We start from the raw sequence: 14126 nt of genomic DNA, 5'->3' as shown, positions 1-14126 counted from the left end.
CAGGCCGATACTTATATATGTTTGTATACATCTATATATGATTTCAAACGCGTTTTCATTTCATGGTATTGTGCCATTTGATTGCGTCAACTTTGCAATTCATAATGTAATGTCATGTCGATAGAATGCAGCAAGAAAATACTAACATGTGAACATAACCCTAATCCTTATTCAATGTTTAGTAAAACTGGTGCAAAAAAAATACAACAAAACACATGATAAAGGCCAAGGTTGTCTGCAAGGTTAAGCATCTGCTGTTTCATAGACGACAACCGCCACGTAAATCCTGATCATAACAATTATCGATCCAATGAGTATTCTACTAGTGTTTTTCTTTTTATTAATCGTTTAAGAGGACATTTAAAAGAACATATTTGATATGCTGTCCCATGGCTATATCTAATTATTACGTTTTTGTGTTCCTCAGTCCTTGAAGCCAATATTGAAATGAGCCCAGGTTTTGGTGTCTCCCAGGACACCTGTATACATCTGACCTTGGCGGCAGGTGTCTCCCATGACACCCGTAACACATAAAGCATAAAACATTGCTACAATTCATAATTTTAAATGGGGAAAGGGAACGTTGTGTTTCATAACTACGACGTCATTATAAACTATTGTATTCAAATGACAGGCAAATGGCAAACATTTAAATTCACTGACAAAACTATAGATAAAGTGAAATTTTCTATCACTACTTTAAAAATTTTCAAATATTTGAAAGAAATCGAAAACAACAATATACACATTATTATGGAATACTTACAAAAATACAATGTAAGAAAACGGGGTAAGGTTCTCATGACTCAATATAATTACACAGTGACTATTATTACTGAAACGGAAGGCCTGTCGAAATAAGCGTTACACTATTGATGTACTTGTTGTTACGGATCATGTCCCTCGTCACATTATTATGTATATTGAAATAAGTTTGTTGTACAAGGATCACAGTAACATTTATTTATTAATGTTTTAAACGATATTACTTTCGACATTCTATTTCAGTCACGAAAATAGCAAAAACTTGAACCCATTGAAAAAATATACATATATAAAAAAAATATTTATAGACTGATGTGCAATTCAGTTCAAAAACAAAAAAAATCAAAACGGTGATCAAAGATATTGCGCAATGTCGATAACATTGTTAAAAAATCAATGATATGACGCGATATCGATTACATACATATGTAGTACAAAAATCATTTAAGTTGCGCAATATCGATAACACAGAAATAACAAAATGACAGGACGCAATATCGATTACATTGTGTAAAAAAATCAATGACTTAATCAGTATATCGACTTCAAAGAAAAATCAATGATACGGCGAGATATCGATTACATAGTACAATACATAAACGAAGTGAATTGCATGCTGCAATATTTAGTACAATTCACAGTGTTCAGAAACAAGCAAAATCATTGCTACAGCAACATAGATTAATTCACAATCTCATATGTTAATTAATTACAATAATAATACAATGTATAAGAAATTATTACATTGTCATTAAACAATACATATATACAACTGACTAGTATACAGCTGTATAATTTAGTTCAATCCATTATTTGGCCTTACTATATCTTACTCTAAACATGTGTTTTTGTACAATTTGTTATCATCTTGTACTCACATCGCTAAGATACTTTATAAAGAAGATGTTTTATTAATCATGGTGAGCTATTGTAGAAATTTTCTTTTATCTCTCCTTAAAACACAAGTATTATGAACATGCTGGATATAGGTAATGTTAATAGTGATGTATGTAGAGTATGTATAAAAACTATTTACCTGCTACCTTTTGCATTTGTAAACATATATTTCTGTCCAAACAATTTATCCCAATTAGTCTTCTGTAGTTAGGGTTAGGTAGGGTGGGTAAGGAAAAGTACGAGATAAAGCGTTAATTAAATCACATTTCTACTTAACTTTGCGTTCGTCTTCGCGAGTTAATTACTTTTTGCTGAGTGCATAGCCACTTGCCAGCATGATAATAGTACCTAGTATGTCTGTAATTAGAAAAAGCCAAAAGAAATAAAAATCTAACGCCGAGACTACATCTGTCCATTCAATGTTATCAGACGAATCCTCATAGCTGTGTGATTGGTCTGGAATGTCTTTTCCAAGTTGTTCCGGATCTTCAGAATCTAGAGTTGACACTTTTGTAACTTGTATGGACGATGGTGCGATTGTGGATTTCTTGTTTCTGGATATCGAGCATGGCTGTCTGCAATGTATGATCCTGCTGGTTTTTACTAGAAGTTTTAGCCATGTCGGAATCGGGAAGGATTCGGTATTTCTATAGTTGATACGAAGTTCGATTGCTGTAAACATGATGATTAGAGTTCCAATGACAACCAGAAATATTAAGTATTTACTGAGTAAAGACTGAGTGGAACTTGCAGGGAGTTGTGCGCCAACGATGGTCAGAAAAACAGCAAACGCCAAGAACATGGTCATACAAAAGCCCATCTTCTCCCCGCTGTCAACTGGTATAACGAACGTAAAGACGGCTAACAGGGAGAGAAGGATCACTGGAAGTACCATATTGTAAAGGTGGTACTCCGGTTTCCTCTTAACATGAATTTTAAACACAACTTGTGATTCACCAACGTCATTGAGGAAAGTTTCTGCTTGTGTTTTCACAATGTGCCATTCTCCATTCTCCTGGTATTCGTCAAGAATCATACCTCTTTCCCCCATTTGTACACTTATTTCATGGTGCGTGCTTGACCATACTCCAAGCTTGATGTCGCATATCTGTTCATCGAAGGGAAAGTAGGAAATATCAATACTGCACTTTGTTTCAAAAACTTCATAAGGGTACCAATATACCTCTCCATCGAAGTAGACATACGCCAAAATGAATTTATCTCCTAACTCTTTCATTTTGGTGAAACCATTTTTAAGAGCGATATCCGGTTTCCATATTTCACTCTGAGGTATATATACGTAATTAATACCGTTATAATTTCCCGGCGTCCATACAAAATACGTATCGTCCCAGACCAATTCTAGATATGCTGTGGTTGTCATTTTCTCTTTTACTTCATCTATGTCCGTTATACTGACTAAAAACATACTGCAATATACGTTCGTCGGTAAGGAATGGTTATCGCTTGGACGAACAAATTTGTTATAAGAGTCAGTCGTTAATATTTGCGTTAGCAGACTTTTCACGTCATCTGAGGTTTGACAAAACACATCTTGGGTGTGAAACATCAAGATGAATGTAAGTGCCAACAAATCCCAAGGGGCCATGATGGATTTCCAAAATGCCTCACAAATCAGTTTTCCCTCTTAAACACGAAAACTTATGGTATGGCTGACACAGTACTGCCGTTTGTTTAAATCCTTAATGCTCAGCAGTGAAAATAATACAGGACATTACCTTGTTATCGTAGACATGTTCACATTGTGTTGTTTGTTTTGAATAATTATCTTCATAATAACGACAAAATTTGTTTTGTTCCGACTTCAATGCGTGTAAACCTATGACTATTGTTCTTTAAAACATGAAGAACTAGCAAACCGTCCTTCTAAACAGAAACATGGTAATACAAGTGTCGTTAAGTTATGATGTTTTTATGCTATATAGGACTCCAAGGGGTAATGCCGACCACCATTTAGTGTATTTCATTGTGTAAGCAAGCATTGTCAACACGTACATAAACAATGTACTATGTATATAATATTTATATGTATACATAAAGGTCATTATGCAATGGACTATTGAGCGTTTTTAAAAATATATTGATGTTACTGCTTGGCAACCTGGTGGATAGTGCAGCATATATAGGTTTGTTAGAAGTTCACGAAGTATATTTGAATAAGTGACTGTTTATTTAAGAAATTATCACCTTAATAAAAGTATACAAATAGTATAGTTTCCGATAGTAAGATATGGTTTTGAAGACTACATCTATTTTTGCTAGTTATTACGATATCAGAAGACCATATTTACACTCTGTATTTGCAATTATTTACCACCGTATGTAATCATATATAGATTCTTGAACAAAACACATAGACCCTTGTCCTGATGTAAGGCGGAGAGGGATGGATAATTTTTGTCATTATTCGTCACTCATTTTTAATCGCATTTTAACTTCTATCGTCGATATTTTGTTTGTTGATTTTGCAGCACGCAACAATATCCACCTGTCATCACAATAGTTAAAATCGTACCGATTACACCTGACCAATCGCAGACCAGGGCTATACGATCAGAGCGCCGCTGGAAAACTACACTCTCTAATGCATAATAGATGAAAGAGATATTGCTGCTTTTTGCATAGTTAATTTATTTATTATAATTTTATGATCCCCATATAGTCAATAACTACTGATAAATAATGTATCATAGTTCATTTATTCTTCCAGTTACTTCCAACCTTACACATTTTTATTACGTTTTGAAAATATAAATCTATTCAATAATAAGAAGAAAATATCGACCAATCAGAAAAGGTTCAGTTAGCATTTGTATATCAATCGTGACAGTTATTCGTGTTAAGTTAAACTAAAACAAATAATTTGTACCACGTCTGAACGAAATACAACTGAGCCGACAAGCTATTTGAAAGGACAAATGATAGTGGACAGAATGCTATTTGAAAAATCAATATTTCATTCTCTACCCAAGAAAGTCTTTCTTAGGTAGTCAAATGTTTATGTATTTGATAATGACAGTTCAAAACATTTGTTCGGTAACCAGAATGTTTCAACAATAATGTCTTGTTTTACATAGTAACAAAAACGTTTATGGATCGTTCACTCTTATGAGGAAGGTTTGACTTTTGGTCCATTTGTCAACGCACAAACGGTGGTAGTGAGTACCTCCTGCTTTTCGCCTATTCTTGTTGTAGTGTAACGGATGGTTAGTGTTTTATCGGAAAAATGTGGCAGGCTGGGATGCCATGCATGGGCATTCGATATTATACTGTACTTCAGTAAGGTAGAACAAAAACAGCCGGCATCAGTTAAGCACTATCACAAGGAGGGTAAATCAAAGATACACACAACCTTACTCATTCATCTAGATGACAAATTAGCTATTGTTACTGAAAGGAAGATTAACAAAATGAATCCTAATCAAACCAACCCATTGTTGCTAAATATTTCGTTTAGAAGCTTGATATAATTTAATTTGATTGACCAAAATTGGGTGTTTCCGATGAAGCAAAAGGCGGCTATACTTTACGGGAAAATATCTATTTTACTTTAAAGTTTTCAATGGTATCCATGCAAATATTTATTTTGCTAATATATTACTCAATTTAAATCCATTGAAATAGGGACCATTTCACTATTGTTATTAGATAATGGATCTCATTCCTTCAGCAATGCAATGTTATTTTGATCAAATGTACTTTTATGCTGTGCCGGGTTTAAGCAAAAATAAAACGTGAACCATTAATGTTTTTATATGTACGCAACCTCGAAATGACAGAAAAACACTGCAGGAGCAGTGAAATAGTACAACCTTTCCTTTTTTGGACAAGATAAAGGATTTGCATGAATGATGCCATCAAGGCAGCGGAAAACGATTACCCTTTCCTAAGACCTAGTCTTAATCTTTACTCAATTACTATATCAGGGGTGTCCTTGTAAACGTCACTTCTGGTAACAGTTTACCCTAGTTTCATCAAATTTGTATTTGAATTATGATTCTGTTGACAAGTTTGTTGATCTTTTTTTAATGGTAGACATGATTTGAATATTTTTCCGTTTTCGTACAAACAAAATGGATAACATGATTCGAAACCAATGCATTTCATTAACACATATTATAACATTACTATGGATATTAAACTTCAACACTTTGATTTTTGGTTGAATGTCTATAAACCGAAAATATTCATGTTAGTTTTCCTGACATAACATATATGGAACTTCAAGCTGAACTTGTTTATAGAGCGAGTACTGATTGGGAATTTTATCGGTGACTGCAAAGTCAAAGATTCCAGTCATCAGGAAGCGATGTTGGGATTGAACCTTGTAGGATGAACAATGAGGCGCAGGAAGCGGATGTCGAGGCAGGGAAGTTGCTTATGTTAAGCGCGTGTAAATCATTGACAAACCTGCACAGTCAGCAGAAAGTATTGTACAGAAGTTTTCTGATGTATTTGAAGGGCTCGGATGTCTACCAGGATAGTACAGTATTCAAGTCAATTCATCAGTTGCACCAGTGGTACACCCATGTCGCAAGGTCCCATTTGCCATTCAGGACAGGGTTAAGGCAGAGCTTGAAGGTATGGAGCAACTGGAGGTCAGGTGTAAGGAGAATGATCCTACACCCTGGATCATCTCTAATTGTCGTCGAGAAGAAAAACGGTCAACAGCGTATATGTCTTGACCCCAGGGACATGAATCGCGCAATATTAAGAGAACATTATAAGCTTCCAACCAGAGAAGAAATTGTGTCAAAGTTCAAAAATGCGAAATATTTCAGTAAGCTCGACGCTTCATCCGGATTCTGGCAAATGAAATGGGATTCTGACTCATCAAAGCTAACCTGTATTAATACACCATTCGGCAGGTGTAGGTTTCTACGGTTACCATTCGGAATATCCTCAGCTCCAGAGGTATACCACAAGGCAATCCATATGATATTTGAGCACGTCGAAGGAGCTTCATCGATCATGGATGATATCATCATATGGGGAAGTACTCTGGAAGAGCACAAGCAGAGACTACGCAAAGTCCTAGAGGCTACCCGAGAGTCAAATCTTAAACTCAACAAGGAGAAATGTGTCTGTGGTGTACATTCATTAACGTTCATAGGAGATGTCGTGTCTGCAAAATGAATGAAACCAGACCCAATGAAATTCCGAGCAATCCAAAGCTTCAAAGCATCCGAGTGTAAGAAAGATGTTCAACGGTTCTTAGGAATGATAAACTATTAGAGTCGTTACATACCAGATCTGTCTACTAAGACCACTTTACTGAGGAATCAGTATCAAATCAGTTCAGTAACTCAAAACTCAAAAAACAATAGTACGCAGGTACGTATAACAACAACTCACTTTATTCGTCAATCTTACCTGTACGTAATGGAAACTTACCTGGACGCGGGTGTCAATACAGGACACACGGCTGACTTCACTCAGGTGTGACGACTGCCCGAGGCCACTACGTTATATGGTTCTTAATTAGCACTGATATTCACCAGAGCGGACCCAAAAGCTGCTACGTTATAGACATTAATTCGTTGTAAGCGTGTTCGTTCGTTATAAACGTGTTTTACTGTATACTTCAGATGCTTTGTCGCGCGCGTACGAGTCAGTCGACAAAAACTCTGCAGGATCGTTCTGGTGAGGTGGAAGTTGATGCTTACGTAGACTTCGTAATGCACAATATTGAGGAAATGGTGCAGATATGCTCAACGTGTTCGAAATACCGGTCAAAACAGGCAACAGAGCCTTTAAACCCTCATCCTGTGGTGGAGTATCCTTGGGGAAAGGTCGGCGTTGATATTTGTACGCTTCAAGGTGACAATTTTCTGGTGATATGTGACTGTTATTCAAACTATCCAGAAGTGTGTCCCTTACAAAGCTTGAATGCTTTGTCGGTTGTTAAGGCCATGAAATACACGTTTACTGGTCAGTGAGTCCCCAAAGAAGTCAAAATGACAACGGTCCCCAGTTTACGTAAACTGAGTTTCGAGAGTTTGCGAGGAATTATGATTTCAAGCATACTACATCCAGTCCCAACTTCCCACTGTCAAATGGACTGGCTGCGAAAAGTGTGGGCATTGTGAAAAGTTTTCTCAAGAAATCGAGAGAGGATAGAAGTGTTTTCTACATGAGCTTATTGGTGTACAGAACTACACCATAAAAGCATGGAAAATCACCGTATAAACTTCTCCATGGGAGAAAAGCCAGGTCAAATCTGCCGATTGTTGACAGTCAACTGTTGGTCAAGTCACAGTCGTCAGAACAGTTTAGAACGGAAATGTTTGCAGATAAAGTAAGGCAAAAGTTCTATTATGACAAAAATGTTCGCGAGTTACCCCCCTTGGATCGCGGGAACACTATGAGGATCCGTGACAGTCGTGATAGTACATGGTCGACAAAGGATGTAGTCCGTGAGGAAGTATCCCCGAGGTCACACTGGTCGAAACTGATGCTGGAAACACATATCGCCGAAATCGAAAAGACATTCTGAAATCTGTGGAACGTGAAACGGTAACAATACCTAATACCGATGGTAATAATGTGTTTCGTCCAGAGACTGAATTTGATGATGATGGTAACATTGGAACCCCAGTTAAGTGTGATGAACCAACTATGGTGACAAAATCGAATAGAACTGTTATAAGGCCAAATCGTCTCATTGAAGAGATGTAGTGTAATTTAGTCGGTGTTTCGAAACAGAACTGGTTAAGAAGTCTATCGTTTTCTAAAAGTTGCTTTATACAATTTTAGAAACAGTCATTTTATTTTGCTTGGGAAACAGCATCAAGAATAATTTTGAACCGGTAATTCAGTTAAATTTAAAGTTAAAATTACTTCTTTTTAAGGAAGGGAGATGTAATGATAGTGGTGTGTAACCATACAGACTTGGAGTGTTGGTCGTGATTACATTACGTCCCCTTACTTATACACTCGAATAAGGAGGTAATAAAAATCAGTTGTTCTTAAGTTAAACGTACACATGGTGTTGCTGAGTTTATGGCCAGTGGCCTAAATGATAAGCTGTATCACTTAGAAGTGATAGCACCACAGGCAGCTCTAGTAACCTTGTTATGTCGTTCCAGGAGGCTTCGGAGAAATAGGAAACCGACCCAAATACTTTCATATAATTACATATAACACTGTAATGTAGTTTTAAATTCATTGCCGAGTGCATAGTCACTTGTCAACATAATGTTGGTACAAAGTGCATCTGTGATCAGAAAGAACAAGAAATCGAACGCTGACACCACATCTGTCCACTTGAATTTTTCTTCGTGTTCCAAGTGCTGTGGGACTGGCATTTGTTGAATCATACAGAAGTCCATCTTGAATTTGAGATGTTGATACAAACATTGATTATCTCCACGCTTTCCTGCTTAATGAAGGTCACTTCAACGTTGTTATGCATTTTTTTAAAAACAAATCAGCAAAGAACATCCATCACTTCCTGAAATGACATTAAACCTGCTTAAAGTTGTATTTGCCACCTTGTATTACTGTGGGCAAGTATGACGAACATATACTGATATATTCAATATTTCAATGGTTCATTATTTGAGTAAATAACCAACTCCAACTTCAATAAAATGTTTACTTTTCCTTTATAGGAACAGCTAAATATGTGAAACTTGTTTAGCATATTAACACTAAGAATCAGTATATATATATATATAAGTAGATAAGTCATATTGATAAACATTAGACGAATATTTTCAGGGACTCAAATCAAAGATGAACACTTCTGGTGTTGATATACTGTTACACACAATACTTCAAAATGCACAACAAAAGTAAACAAATTAATCATAGATCCGATAAATAAAATGTTGACCTCCGGTTCATACTTTAAAACATGGAATAAAGCTATAGTAATTCCATTTCTAAAATCCGGTAAAGACAGTAAAAATCCGGCGTCATACAGACCTATTTCCTTAACATCACACTTATGCAAAATTTAAGATTTAAGATTCACACTGTAGATGTCCCCCTTGAGAAAAAGCTAATGACGTAATTTGACACAAGGGTCTATTACTATCACTTGAAAAAGTAGGAATAACCGGAAACATGTTAGGACTCGTTATGCACTTCCTGCAAGATTATAAAATTCAAGTACGAGTTAACAACACTAAATCGGATGAATTTACACTAGACAAAGGCGTCCCCCGAGGTAGTGTTATATCACCAACACTTTGCAGTATATATATCAATAAATTGCACCTCTTTTTTAAAGAAAAAAGTATAAAAAAAAGATAAAAATAGCTAACGTAGGTCAGTTTTCGGACGACACAAACATTTGACATTGTAATACAAAACACATTAGATGCTAACCAGGAATGGGATGACCAATGGAGGTTTAAAATTTCAAAAGACAAAACAGTAGCCATGTCCTTTTCGAGAAATGAGAAATATCAAGAAATATACTTAGGTGAAAATGAAATTAAGTTTGTTAACGAAACGCGATACATAGGAATGATCTTTGATTTAGTGAAGAAATAAAAATAGAGGGAATCACACCTGTATGCATGGGCTATTTGCGATTTTCTACTGAAGTAATCAGGTTGTTTGATAAGATAAGACAAAAACATCAATATTAAACAGCTGTTTATTACGTAGGTCCACAGCAATTTTGATCAAGTTCATGATAAAGGATATTTAGTACTGTAACCCTATGCAAGGTTATCTGCTCTTGCTTTAGATATTAGGCAGTATTATCTGTTTTGGTTCTATTACTGAGTTGATGTTTATAATATTTAATTATTAAGCAGAATTATCTGTTTTAGTTATATGTTCTGACACACAGTCATTGTTCTGTGGGGGACATATATTAAGGTCACTTTACTACGCTGTACTGCTGCTGCTGAGGCAGGTGCACAAACTGCGCAATAGTTAATACCTAAAACGCTGACAAATGTTTATGTGACGTAATTTTTGAAAGTCTTTTGTTTACACTGGGAGACCGGACATTGGCGTGTGTGGCCGAATTGAAGGCTTTGTATTTGTTTTCGACTGTTTTGGCTCCAGAATGTCTGGGATTCAATTCAAAATTAGTAATAGTTTGACAGCCTTGGTCAACCGGGATCACCCATCAAATTTGACAGTCACGTAGGCATTAGACATAAATAGGAGGGGACAAGATCGTTCCTCACTCCGGTCACTAGACAGCGTATTGGACGGACTGGTGTCACGAGGCCTGGGACCAGGGCAGGTACGGGAGCGAGAGAGTTTTGTAAGCTTATCGGAAATAAAAGGCGTTTTTCTTCACCTTCAGTAGTCCTTCAATTGTGTCTCTCGAACGTTTCGAGAGGGTTACAATTGTTGATTTGGTGCCGTGACCAGGATTGATTGCTGACCCTCAAGGTCAGTGGTCAAAAGAAGAAAGGACTTGGATAAGAAGGAGGAAAAAGGGAAGACAACTACTGAGGTAAGCGAATTTCTCTTCTCCATTTATTGTACCTCTAGTCACTGACCATTTAAAGGTTAGATTTTGGGTGTAAGGTTTATAAATTTATATATTGTTGTTTTAGTTACATTATGGTATCGTTGGTATCAGAAGACGCGATAAATCAAATATCGGATAGAATGGCTAATTTAACGGTACCTTCCCAATCTCAGGCTTCGTTAGGGCAGGGAGAGACTCAGGACAGTGGTGAAGCCTTGTTCAGGGACATGGCTTCTCAATTTAAAAATTTGTCGGCCGCAATGACGGCCCAAGGAGTATTTCAAATAGTGAAGACGTTTGAGGGCGACCCCAGTAAGTTTAAAACATGGATAAAAGAAATAGAAAAATATGCAAAGTTAGTAGGGTTAGAAAATGACACTATCCCCAATATTGCCTACCAAACGAGCACAGGCTCAGTTGGTGATTTCATTAAGCGATATATCGACTCAGTAGAGAATGTAGGAGATCTCTCTTGGGAAGATCTCAAGAAACTGTTAAGACAGAGATTCGCAGAAATAACGGACTCACAGCAGGCCATGGCTCTGCTGAGAAAGACCAGGCAAAAAGACAACGAAAGCGTACAAATATATTCTGAAGGGCTCCTACAGGTGGCCGAGGATGCATATCCCAATGCTAGGGAAGCTGACAAAGCAATAGTGCAACAACAGCTAGTGAACGCGTTTTGTGATGGGCTAGCTTATGATTATCTCAAGATGAAGGTTATGAGGGAGGACCCCAACACATTAGAAGACGCAGTAAGGGTGGCAATGAGAGAACAAAACCTAAGAAAAAGATTTAATTTGAGAAAGGAAGAAAATATTGGGTTTAGTAGCCCCACGGGAGCCCCACAGCCGGCTATGAACACAACCTTTGACAAAGACTGGGATACAGACACCAGACACATAGTACCCATGGAAGTTGACCATACTCGACCAAAACAGTGTTATCAATGTAAACAAGCCAATTTTGGGCGCTCACTTGTACAAGACAGGCATAGAAATAGTACAAGACAACAACCCATGATAGGTCCCCACGACACCGCTACTCAGACAACCATAGATATAGTTCTACTGGACAGGGAAATAAAAATGGGTCACAGGCAAAGAATTTCGTGCAACCCCCCAGAAGCCCACAAGTACAGGCGTTAGGACACAACAGCCCATATAGGGCCCCAGATGTTATATGCTGGCAATGTAATGAGTCAGGTCATTATAGAAGAAACTGTCCAAGACTTAACGATGGTGGGAGTAACAATAGAAACAAACATTTAAACTAAAAACCTCTCTTCATACGGAAACCGATGGAGAGAGGGTACCAAGAGGTAGGAGACGAGAGTCTAAAAAAATAGAAATATCAGGCAACCCCAGCACGACAGTGATGAAAATGGGTAATCAAAAGATTAGGGCTCTCTTAGACTCAGGAGCAGAGGTTTCCCTTATTAGCAATAGGATATTTAGGACATTAGCAAAACGACCCAGGTTAAGAAAAGAAAGCATGCAGTTACAAACAGCTGGTGCTACACCCCTTCATGTGATAGGTTCCGCGGAAATGACATTTAAAATCAGAGACTTGACCTTAGGTCATAAATTCTATATTGTTGACGGCATGAACAGAAGTTGTATTTTAGGGTTAGATTGGCTAAAACAAAATGGTGTCAGAATGTACTTTGACTTGGCATGTATGCGTATAGGTAACACCTATATACAATTAGAGGAAGATGTACATATTTCTTCAATATTAAGAACTTCCCAGAAAGTTGTACTTAAGCCCCAGAGTGCTACCATATGTAACACCAAGCTTGCAAGAAGTTTTGAGATACCAAAGTCAAGACTAATAGACATATCACCAAAGATCTCAGGAGAAGATATGGCATGTATATATGAAGAACCTGGAGTAGTCTTGCAAGACAGTATAAGTGAAGTAAGAAATCCAAGTAAGATACCCGTTTTAATTGTAAATAGCACAAACCGTACCATGAGGTTAAGAAACGGTGCAGTCGTAGGTAAAGCTAGACCATTAGACCCCAAACATATAGAATGTGTGACTTCGTTAGATCGAAGCCAAGAAACCGATAACTTTTAAGTAGTGGACGTACCAGATAGGTATAAAGCGGAAACACTAAGATTACTCAAAAGAAATAAGGACTTATTTGCCAAGAAAGATTCACAACTAGGACATACAGACACTGTAAAAATGCATATAGACACAGGCAACCACAAACCTATAAGAAATAGACCATATAGGACCCCACTGAGGAAAAGACAAATAATAAATGAAGCATTAGATGAAATGTTAGAAGCGAAGGTTATCGAAAGGTCAAGAAGTCCATGGTCATTTGCTTTAGTAGTAGTAGATAAGAAAGATGGCAGCAAACGGATGTGCGTAGACTTCCGTAGTTTGAATAAGATAGTTTCCCCAATGGCAGTACCCTTACCCTTGATTGACGACATCCTTACCCTTCTTTGTAATGCTAGACATTTTACTACCTTAGATCTAAAAAGTGGATATTGGCAGGTGGAACTAGATGAAGAAAGTAAAGAAAAAACCGCTTTTGCTTGTCATCGTGGGTTGTTTCAGTTTAACCGAATGCCCTTTGGCCTCAGTAATGCCCCAGCGGTATTTCAAGAACTTATGAACATAGTATTACAAGACTGTGAACACTTTGCCACCGCATATCTTGACGATGTTCTAGTATATAGCAAGACCCCAGAAGAGCACTTGGAACATATTCAAATAGTATTCAGCAAATTACGTGAACATGGACTCAAGCTCAAGCTTAAGAAATGCAGTTTCTTCCAAGCTGAGACAGAATATCTTGGTTTCGCAATCACAAATCTAGGAGTAAAACCAGATTCTAAGAAAGTGGACGCTATTAGGACCTTAACATCTCCAACTTGTGTAAAGGAAGTCAGAGGTTTCATAGGCATGTGTAGCTATTACCGACGTTTTATTCCAGATTTCTCCAAGATTGCTGAACCTCTCATAGAATTAACCAAGA

At 37.1% G+C, this 14126-nt stretch overlaps 1 protein-coding gene across 1 annotated transcript; it reads right to left on the bottom strand.

Annotated features, from left to right (window-relative positions):
• Positions 1 to 1963: 1963 nt before the first annotated feature.
• On the bottom strand, positions 1964 to 3271 carry LOC132552702 (neuronal acetylcholine receptor subunit alpha-3-like). Its single transcript, XM_060216895.1, has one exon. The coding sequence runs from the start codon at positions 3269 to 3271 to the stop codon at positions 1964 to 1966; it is 1308 nt and encodes a 435-aa protein (XP_060072878.1).
• Positions 3272 to 14126: the final 10855 nt, after the last annotated feature.

This window comes from Ylistrum balloti, unplaced genomic scaffold (assembly GCF_031769215.1).
Source record: "Ylistrum balloti isolate Yb309-2 unplaced genomic scaffold, AGI_CSIRO_Ybal_v1 Utg370270, whole genome shotgun sequence".
Lineage (NCBI taxonomy): Eukaryota > Metazoa > Mollusca > Bivalvia > Pectinida > Pectinidae > Ylistrum > Ylistrum balloti.
Note: the sequence above shows the minus strand (reverse complement) of the source record. Positions and strands in the feature narration are given on the sequence as shown.